The sequence below is a fragment of the Miscanthus floridulus genome, chromosome 10, assembly GCF_019320115.1.
Source record: "Miscanthus floridulus cultivar M001 chromosome 10, ASM1932011v1, whole genome shotgun sequence".
Lineage (NCBI taxonomy): Eukaryota > Viridiplantae > Streptophyta > Magnoliopsida > Poales > Poaceae > Miscanthus > Miscanthus floridulus.
Window position 1 is genome coordinate 52,869,866 of NC_089589.1, and position 11,267 is coordinate 52,881,132.

The following is an 11,267-nucleotide window of genomic DNA, read 5'->3' on the forward strand; positions in this document are numbered from 1 at the left end:
TACCTACTGCTTGTTGGAGCAGTAGCCCTAGATGTGTCCTCTCTTGTGATCTTCATTTTCTCCCACTACAGTCGCTGTTTCTATCCATGGTGCAAGAAGAAACAGTGGTCCCAAAAGCTCAAACAATACAACATGATCAATAGTGCACGCAGAGACAAGTGCTGTAGAGTTATATGTGAAAAGCTTGGCTATGACCTAGAAATCACAGAACTCAGTCTCAGTGCGCACATGAAGGAGTTCATCCTTGACAGTCTGTTAGCATCGGGAACAAGAGAAGAGTGGAACATTGCAAGCACCCGTGGCCATCTAGCACTTCTCCATCGCAACATGACCACAGTAATGGCATTAGAGGAGAGCGTCAGAAGTGGTGTTGATTTCCCAAGAAGCGTGCTTATATGGCACATTGCAACAGAGATTTGCTTTCATTATGACTCCAGAGGTGACAAGGAAGCCACCGCTTCCTCATATTCTGATGGATTGTTGAAGAAGCAATACAAGCTGATGAGCAGAGAGCTATCAAACTACATCATGTACCTTGTCTTCAAGTGCCGTGTGATGCTGACTACCTACTCCAATGTTGTACATGATGAAACCCAGCAAGAAATTGTAAAGATTTTATCACCATCCCAGTCGCGTCGACAACAGGTTATTAATCTAGCTGAGCTTCTTCTTTCTGAAGAAATCAAAATTGATCTTGAGGGATCCAAGGAACAAGATGAAAACACCAGGGTCGTCGATCGTGATGGAGAACACAAGGCAAAAGGACAAGATGAAATGAAAATTGATCCTGAGGGATCCAAGGAACAAGATGAAAACACCAGGGTCGTTGATCGTGATGGAGAACCCAAGGCTAAAGAACAAGTTGAAATTGTCGAGATAGAGCATGAAGAAATGTCCAATAACAACTTCACTGCTAAGGTTCACATGAAGAAAATCAGTCAGAGCGCTGAATCTCTATATTCTTCTCCAGTGCTGCCTTGTGCACGTGAGGTGGCACAGCAGCTGATTAGCATCAAGGATGAAGCTCAGCGGTGGGACCTCATTGCTGCAGTATGGGCAGAGATGCTTTACTATACGGCGCCTCGTTGCGGAGCTGCTTTCCACGCTGAGCATCTAGCCACCGGTGGTGAGTTCATCACACATGTTTTCGTTCTCATGTATTTGCTTGGTCCTTTCATGCCGCCCCCTGGTGCTTGACCTCCTTAACCTGCCTGCACTGTGTCATTGTCGTCCAATAATACTCCTCTGATTGTATGCCACTTCGATCCCCACCAGGAAACTACCTTTTTTTTTCTTTTGTGCGTGTGTGCAACTACTTTATACCAATGTATGTAATAAGTTTCCGTGTTCCATCTGCTCCGGTAGGACAATGGAATATGTAAACACCGAATGAAGCTTTTTCACGTATTTCATTAATGGAGGAGTTTTCTGTTGTGATTATTGAACATTGTTGATGTAAAAGATACTGATATATATGATTTGATAACTCTTATCATTTGTTACAGCACAACTGCATGTGCAGTTACTACATCTAATCTATGTGCGTTTGTTCCTGCTGATGTACATTTCTTTCTCTTGGGCCGCCCTGCGTCCACGCCGTTGTCCCTGATTCTGTTATTTCCCATCTGGTCGAACCGAGTAGTTATCATTCTACGTCCGTGGTTCGTGCTAGTGAAGCCTCGCGTCGTTACCATTCTCGCCGGAGACCACAGCTGAAGCCGCTGGCTGCCCGGCGGCCGACAGGTGAGGCAGGTGCCCTGTGTGAGGAAAGCTCGTGCCATCCTTATCATTTCTCGATGACTTGATTGGATCCAGGTTTACAACATGTTCCCATCTGTTTGCCCAGTTTGTTCTTGCTCCCTTTGTGCACTAATTGGTTCCATCTGAACTAAAAATTTTAGCAGATTGCTTTGTTTTGTAATTGAATCTCTGATGCAGTGGCTAAGGACGAAAAAAATTCAAGGTGTGGTGAAGTCGATAACATATATAGCAAAGTAAGATCTCTTATTTAAATGGTTTATGTAGAAGACGTCGTGATCGCTAAGCACAAAATAAGTTAAAACATGTAGGATAAATAAAAAGATACAAGTAAAGTCAATAGACCTTGACGATGAAGCTTGTTCAAACACAGCTGAGTCAGTCATCTTGGTCCTTTAATCCTTCTTGAACCTCTACTTCATCACCAAAACATTTGTCAGGCCACCACTAAACCATATGGTCCTCAAATCTGCATTCCGCCATCATCATTTGGTATGTATAATAGCACAAGTGTCAAATTAGTTTGTATCAAATTTTTCTAAATACAAGTTTGCAACACATACCTCTAGTTCTGCCATTGCCTTATCCCTTGCCCTTTCCTTTTGTTTCCATCTCGGTTTAATAATTGACTGTGCTTTAAAATCAACCAACCAATTAAATAATTAACTAGTATATTGCCCGTGCTAATGCTACGGGTCATACTAAGTCCAAAGTTAATTCTATCAAATTTGATGTACTTCATTAAGATTCAATCAAAAACATATTCTATCAAATATCCCGGAGGAAGGAAATCAATCAAACCTGCATTCTGTAATCGAGGGAGGGAATAGAGAGAGGCACATGAACGGAGGGCACGATCCACCTGCTCCTCCACAGACACCGGCGGCACTCACTGCCACATTTATTCTGCCAGTTTAGCTAATCATTTATCATTCTGACCTTTCATTTTTAAATTAGACATACCCTTTTTTTTTACCTATAAGATAGCCATAAAACCAAGAAAGCTATGATATAATAAAGAAAATCTTGTATTTTACTGATGCACAAACATGAATCCAAAAAATTCCATCATATAGGGATTGAAACCCATAGTACCTTTTGTCAAGATATTCTATTCGGCATATAACAGAACTCAATTCAGAAGCACATATAAATAAGACGTGACATCAAATTTTACAATTCCATGCCTAATTTGACACATTAATCAGTAACACACCCTGCAGTGTACGAGCATGCTGCATATCAGACATTTATATTGGTGTTGCTAGCTGTATATCCCTGTGGCATATTTCAACTTTTACACATTGTAATCCCAGTATACTTCTTTAATCATTATACTACTTTGATGAACACAAATAATCGCTAGCATAGGCAACTGATTGTGCAGTTCTCCCGCCATAGCACCCATGCATTGCAGCATAACACGCAATGGATTAGTTTGGCAGATTCATTACAAGATCCAAAATTGGAGATTAATGCTACCACGGGAAGAAATAATTAAATAATCTCCTACAGTAGTTGAGAACTTGGAATTGAATCTCAAAAACATTGCTACAATAGACCTTGCAGTTCCGTGAGAATAAACCAAACAAATGTACAAACCTTGAATCGTCGGAAGTACTGCTAGCCAGCGAGGAGCAAAATATCGCCTAGCGGTGAATGTACAAACCTTGAGAGTTGGTTTCCCATCATAGTAGAAAGTGTCATCAACTCCCCCAGAGTTGGTCTCTGAAACTTGAACAGAGAAACCAACAAGACATCATAACTCTATGCTGTTAGAGACCCGTTTATCTGCTTTGCCACAAAGGATGACACCTAAACCACAAGGAGATAATAAGACCTGACATAGCAGTAAGGAGCATATATAAAATACCGACAGCTTCAAGCGTGGACAATGTTTGTTTCGATTTTCACTTGGAGGACCCCCAAAACCGAATCACAGAACAGTACAGAGAACAGAGTAGAAAGGGAGGGCTAGATCGCAAAACTGTCATCTTCTTCCTCTAGACAACACCATGTGGATGCCAAGGGAGGAGCTGCGCAGGGGATGAAATGGCTCCAGCCGGGGCTCTTCGGGCGGCCGGCAACTGGGTGGCCGCGCAGGGCCTGTGCTGGCCCGCAGGGCGGCTGCGGCGCAGGCGGTGGGATGATAGCGGCGGGATGGCTCCATGGTGGCGGCAGCTTTGCTGCACGGGGCGGCGCCCGTTGCTGCGGCTATGCTGCAGAGATGCGGCGCGCAGAGGGCCGTGCCCGCGGCCGGGCACCCGGGGTCGGCACGGGGAGGAAGGCCGGGGCCAGCTGGCCTCTGCGGCTGCCATGGTTTTCACACAAAGCCAGGCACGGGTGCTCCTGTGCATGGAGCCGCCGCTGCCGTCTCCCGACCCCGCCTCCGGTGCCGGTGGCTCCGCCCAGCCAGGGGTTTCCGTTTCTTTTTGGAACAAAATAAAAGGGCCGCGAAGTGGGGCAGAGAATCGAACTCTGGGCGTCAGGGGAGAGGGGTTGTGCGCAGGGTGGGCGTGGGATGGGATGAGTAATGAGGCCTGATCTAAACAATCTGGGCCGTTGGATTTGAGTGAGTAAGAGAAAGGAGGGAAGAGTTGATCTGGTGCGTTCGTTTCAAAGGTTCGCTGGTTCTGGGTGCAGTCGGTTTGGTACATGTAGGAGAGGTATTGACTGCGGGGGACACTTCATGGGGTAGCTGTACATAAGTTTAGAACTGGTGACTTATAGTATAGATAGATTGATAACTAGCAAATCGAATAAACAACCACGGGAGAAAGAGTTTCAGGTTTGTGTTGAGCCTTCCTGGATTATTGTGCATTTGTGCCAAACTGCCGGCGGCTACCGTGACTCAGTTCTTGTCGCATCGTCGGCCGTCGGCAGGCTGAATTAGAGTGGACTAGCGGAGCTGTGAGGGGTTGCAGGAGGAGGCGCTAGGAGGTACGTAGGGGATAGCAGTTTGCCTGATCGTGCCATCCCGCCCGCACGGTCGCACCGCATCGACGAATGGCCGAACGGCGAATTCATGACCCGAAGAAACACGAAGCGTCGCTGCTTCCGGGAAAAGAACGGACGGATTGTGTCTGGCACTGTAATCTACAATTAGGAATATCTAAACTGAAGACCATATGGCCATATATGGTGCCAGCCCAAAGTCACAGGTCCACAAGGCCCGAAGTGGCGATTCATCTTGAGTCGCAGATATCTACTTCCTCACGAGTCAAGCCTCAGCGTTGCGTTCATCTTCAACACCAGCAAAGCAGCGACCATGCATCCAGTAGGGGTGATTCACACTACGTCAGATTACCACATTAGAGACGCGGCTAGACTGTCATTAGTGACGCAGAAAAATGCATCACTTATATTGCGTCTCTAATGTGGACACATTAGTGATGCGTAAAAACATGTCACTGATGACCCTTCAGCAGCAACGCCCATAGGCAAAACATGTCTCTATATACATCCGACCCAGTCCAACAGCAAAATAACAAATAAATCCACACAACATGAAAAAATTGTTTAGTATTACTATTTTCCTTAACTCATTCAATACAAGATTCACAATTTCAATTCCATCCAAATAGGCCAATAAGGTTGTGAAGAAAGACTACACTATGCTAGGGCTGTGAAGAAATCTAAGTTTAAAATCTTGAAGACTACTCCTATGCCGCTGTGAAGCTGCCAACATCCTTGCCGGAGTCCCAGCAGCCCACCATTACCTGCAAAGTTAAGACAAACATACACTCAAGTTTCAAACGAAGATGTGAATGAGAACTGAAGATCCTAGAACTTGCAGCTAACATTCTTCAGCCTGAAACAAGCTATACTCTGTCACAGGCTGATGGCCAAGAGATTGAGGATTCCCAATGTTGCAGTAGAGGATCTGCAAGGGTAAAATACAACTGGAGAGCTACATAGTTAATTTTAGATTAAAATGAAGGAAAGATACAGCTAATTTTAGATTAACAGTTAGGTACCACATCAAAAGGAAGAGGCCCTGGTTGAGCTTGTAGCTGTTGCTGCAAGCGCTGTTAACAGAAAAAAACAAATGGGGCTATAAAATCAATTTTCAAGCAATATTATTACTACAACAGTCTAACAAAACTTTGTATATGAACATTGTCCGATTTAACTGTATTGCCTTGTGGTGAGGTGATTAACTGATTATTTGGGAACATGAACAGAATGATATATAACATAATTAAGTAGACCGCAAGCCTTGTTGAACATTATTAGTCACTCAAGACACTGAGCATGAAGTAGTCACTCAAGATACCTGAGCATGGATGACAATCTCCCCTCAGTCTGCATACTCACATTTTAAGACCTGTAATAGTTATCAATGTATTAGCTAGGCATGACTAACAACATGTAAATAAACTTGCTTTTCTGAGTGAGACATCTAAATTTCAGCCAGTTCAGACTTCAGAGGGTATTGGTAACCAAATTCAGTCACTTGGAAAGATGTTATACTACTCAAAATACACAGAGTACTCTCAAACATGTGAATTTGTAGAAATATTTAGACTGGGTGTCAATTTTACAGCAATCATTGTGGTGCCAGCAAAGCAAACATGTGAAGCTGCCTGTGAACGTTCTTATGAAGTGCATCTAGCATTTTTCCATAGTACTCTGCTGATCGTGAATAGTTGAGTATCAGGAAAAGCAAATTTTCAATGTTTGTGTACATACATTATTTCAGATGGGGAGAGGGCTATGAAGGAATCCAAAGCATACCTGCCTCTCACCAGGTGTAGGCGGAGCATGAAGAGGGAACGTGATTCTCGTTGCACGCCGACATAGTTGAGGCAGCTGGCGGCGAAGGAGTTTGGGATGGGGACACCTCCCCGGAAGGCTGCTCTACTACCGCTGCAGGGGACGCCTCCGTGGAAGAGCAGGCTTCCGGCGACTCTCTCTCTGCTGGTCGCAACCGCTAATGGGTGAGGGAGCAGTTTGTTACGGTCCTTGCGACTCCACCTTGCACGCGGCCCCTCGATCCGACCACGACCGCCATGGATCTGCACCGAGGCAAGGAAGGCGATGGCTCCGGCCACATCTAGAGGAGGGAGGACCAAACCCTAACGAATCTGACGCCGATGCAGAGCTGTTGGCGACATGAGTGGCGTCAGCGTCAATGTCGCTCCCTGACGGTGACCAGGGGACAACGAAGGTGGAGGGCGGCTGGGGAGACTCTCTACCGGATATAGGAGCTTTGCCGAGTGCCAGGGGCATTCGGCGAAGCCCAAAAAACACTCGTCAAAGGCAAACAACACTCGGCAAACCCTTTAACGGCAAACGCTAGTTTGCCGAGTGTTTTTTGTCGGACACTCAGCAAAGAAGTTGCCGAGTGCCCAAGAAACACTCGGCAAACTTTTTTTTCAAAAAAAAATTAAAAAAAAGACACGCCGACACCACGCCCGCACCACCATCCACGCCGTCGTCCCCTCCGCCGCCTGGGTTGCACCAGATCTGGATCTCAAGGGGGCGGAGCTCGCCGGATCCGCCACCTGCCCGCCGGATCTGGAACTCGAGGTGGTGGAGCTCGTCGGATCCACGCTGCCATGCCGGAGGGAGCTCGTCGGAGGGAGAGAGTGCGCGTCGGAGATGACGTAGAGCTGAGGTGGAGGAGGAGCGCCACATCGCCGGCCCGACGCCGGTGGAGGAGTGCTGCCACCTCGCTCGCGCTTGCCGGATCCGGGCTGCTCCTCGCTGTGGCGCGCCAGATCCACCGTCGGAGCGCCGCCAGAGCAGACCTCTGCCGCGCTCGCCAGCTACCGCCGAGAGAGAGAGAGAGAGAGAGAGAGAGAGAGAGAGACAGAGAGAGAGAGAGAGAGAGGCTCGGTGAGGAGAGGGAGAGGGAGACGGCCGCTACTGGAGGGAGAGGAGTGAGAGGGGCGCTCGGTGAGGAGAGGGAGGGGGCGCCGGCGAGGCGAGGCGAGGCAAGGGGAGGGGAGGGGAGGGAGGAGGTGCGCCGGTGAGGGCCGGAGGGAGCTCGTCGGAGGGGAGGAGAGGGAGCTGGTGCTCGTGTGCGGGTGGAGGGAGGGAGGGCCACGCGGTGTGTGGGGGGAGGGAGGGGGCGGTGTGTGGCGGGTTTTATTTCTAGAAAAAAAATTAATTCTTTGCCGAGTGTTCTAGATCTAGCACTCAGACAAAGTTTTTTTTTATTTTTTTTTCTTCTCCTTTATTTCCAGAAAAAAAAAGTTAATTCTTTGTCGAGTGTTCTAGATCGGACACTCGGCAAAGTTTTTTTTCTTATCCTTCTTTTCCAGAAAAAGATTTTATTTCTTTGCCGAGTGTTTTTTGACACTCGGCAAACCCTCTCTTTGCCGAGTGTTTTTCTACACTCGGCAAACCCCCTCTTTTGCCGAGTGTTTTTTTTGCCGAGTGTTTTTAGCGCACCACTCGGCAAATAACTTAGTCGCCGAGTGCCCGAGGGAATACACTCGACAAACATAAAAACACTCGGCAAAATTGAGGATTCCGGTAGTGACTAGTCGCCTGAGGGTGGGACAGAGAAGATGCGGGGCAGAGAGAGAGTAGAGGGCCCGAGGAGGGCTTGAAGACCATGGACGCAGAGGTACCGAGGGGAGAGGTGATGAGCTGGATTCCAGACTTGAGTCATCCATCAACTGAAATCGATTATTTCTTTTTTGGGTCCATCTGACGCGGCTCCCATTACGCATTGCAGATATCTTAGCTCTAGGAGAGACAAGTCGTGGACCATACATCAGAGACTCATATTCTTGAGCCGTGTCAGCCTTAAAAGACATCAGCAACATGAGTTTTAACTAGACGAGTCTCTAATTTCACATCAGTGACGCGTTTTATTTTTAGGTCACTAAATTAGGTGTCTCTTTTGTGTTGTTTTGGCAGAGTGTTAGGGTGGGGATCCGCAACGGAGCCAAGGTATGGCAAGCTCCGTACCTTGCTCTACCCAGTCTGCAGCCCCTGCTCTGATGTGATGAGGAAACATAGGTTCTTGCTAGGAGGGAACATAGCCAAACACGTTGTTGTTATGATTTATGATTAATCCCTCGTGTTAGTAGTGCATGTCGTAAGTCTGAATTAATAATGAGTTGAAGTAGAAGCTAGCCTAGCCCATTTGTTTCTCGCTGTCACGGTCTTGCAGCATTTTTTTTATCGACTAACATGGCCTTCTTTTTCTGGAAATAGCATGTCTTTAGCCTGCCTGCACCTTTTCATTATTGTACAGGCTTTGTTTTCATGTAGGTGCGAGGATATGGGCTGTTAGTGGATCTACCATCTCTGGTCCTACTCAAATTCAAGTCTGAAGTTTGCAATGTGCTGTGACAAGACTGCCAACTTGCCGCTGTTTGTCTACGGGTACCTTAATTAGTTACACTCACTGGATCATGTTGGCTTGATAACATTACTTTCGGACTTATTATTTCATATTAGTGCTGTTGCACTTGATATTAAGTCGACTCCGTAATGCCATCCTTTGCGACCCGTTCCAAGTGATCCTTCCACAGTGGGATGTTTACTTTTGGAAGGCCACACTTCAATGAGCATCTATCAGTTCCTCTCGACATTGCTAGACCACCAAAAGCCTTCTTCATTTGTGGGAGATACATGCATACAACCTTGCCATGTTTTTTGTTTGTCACGATCATGGTGAGTTTGGTTGGGCCATTTCAACTCAAACCATTATTAACCAAAATTCAAAGGCAAATTTTGCTTTGGGACACTGCTCAAATGTAGAATGTGCCGTTGAACACTGCCAACTCGATAATTGGCCCAGTACCATTATGAAAACCTGGTTATTTGTCTCACGACACTAGTCATTAAAATGTTCATTTCTGTGGTTTGAGGGAGAGAAAAGGAGCCTGAATAGACAATATTGCCCCTGCAGTCATCTTCCACCTCCTGACTCCACCTAGGCCCGTACATGGTCCGATTTAGTAAGAGATGATATGATAGTGGTTTGGACCCGTGGTTTACAGTTTCAACCTGGTGGCAGGAAAACACAGCAACCTTCTCCAAACACAGCAAGCTTCCCCTCCGCCGTGCGTCCGCTCCAACACGGTAGCACCGACGCCGCTACTGACCTCACCACTAGGCGTGGCTCGCAAGCTACTTGCCATGGGCGCCTCCACCTCCACTCGCTGTGCTCGGCAATGGTTGTCCATGACTGCATGTCACCTCCGCCCACCGTGCCTGCCTCGGGGCTGTGCACGCACAGTCTGCGCCGGCTGCGGCGCTGATGCTGGACGACCTCGGACAAGTCCTACTTAGAGCAGGCACATTGAATTGGCTCGGCATCACGACGATCCCTGCATCGACATTGCCATTGATAGTCCTCGACAAGGTCCATTGTTTGTCTCATACTCTCATCCGTCGCTTACTTGTTTCTTCCTTTTGGGTTGGGTATGGGTATATAATCAATCAAACCACCCTTCGATTCTTGGAAAAGGCTTGCAGAAAACAAATCATCTCCTTTGAAATGCTTCTTGGTAATGGAAGTCCGTCCGGATTGCAGGAAATTGTTGGGTGGCTCTCAGGCTGCCAGGCTGTCGACGAAGACGACCTCCGCGCCGCTGTGAGCGCATGCACCATAAAGCCGCGTGTGACATCACGGTGTTGGCGGCATCCCTGAACGCCGCCCCGGCAGGCAGCGCGCAGCGGTAGGGCACCTCTGCCGGTCCGCGTGTGCCGCTGTGAGTGCGTCGATGAGGAACGGCATGAAGGTGGTGCCGTAGTCGTCGTCCTTAGATGGGCATGGCACGGTGCCAACCGAAGTAGGTGGCGAGCGTGGCGATGGCCTCTTCCTGCGCGGCGCGCGCGAAGAAGCGCACCTCGGAGTGGGACGCCGATGTGCTGGTCGCCGAGAAGGACACGACGGAGACCTCGGCGCGTGTGGCGAGGTCTGTGATGAAGACCTCTCGATGGAGGGCTGCAGCCACAGGATGGCGCACGCCATGGGTCGTCATGAGCTGGAGTCATGCAAAGGCATTGGGGAAGGCCAGTAGAAGTCGTCAAGTGACATGAATGAAGGTCTCTCGATTTTGTTCCGTAGACACGGGTGATGAGGATACTGAGATTGAGATGGATGCTTGGGGCGGGGTCGGGGTGATGGGTGACGGCGGGCGGGGCAAGGCTCCTCAACCAGCCACTCAATAAACTCGACCGGACTTTTTTTTAAAAACAGTGCCGCCGGACTTGAGGGAGAAAGGGAGGGAAGAAAACCTGTGAGTTAGATGAGTCATGGGCAAAATTGTCTATTCCCCCTCCTTCCTCTCTCCTAGATTTAAGAAATTAATATTTTAATATATATGTTCGGTCTCTTCTGACAAATGACAATGATTTCATAATGGTACCCAGCAAATATTGGTGTTGGCGGTGTGAAAGATCCAATTCCATTGAAGTTGGATGTCCTACGGCAAAATTTACCAAACTCAAAAGGAATGAGACCTGACCCAAACACTACTGGGAAACTGTACTTTGCCGAGTGCCTGAGACTTTGCCGAGTGCTTTTTATCGGGGCACTC

General features: G+C 47.8%; 1 protein-coding gene across 1 annotated transcript; it reads left to right on the plus strand.

The window, feature by feature from the left end:
* The first annotated feature begins 228 nt into the window (after nt 1–228).
* Nucleotides 229–1,197, plus strand: LOC136488635 (uncharacterized). Its single transcript, XM_066485496.1, has one exon. It carries the CDS (start codon nt 229–231, stop codon nt 1,195–1,197), a length of 969 nt encoding a protein of 322 aa, XP_066341593.1.
* The last annotated feature ends 10,070 nt before the right edge of the window (nt 1,198–11,267 follow it).

What these genes read in the sequence shown, in the direction of transcription:
- LOC136488635 (XM_066485496.1), top strand. Translation starts at nt 229, where the DNA reads ATGAAGGAGTTCATCCTTGACAGTCTGTTAGCATCGGGAACAAGAGAA.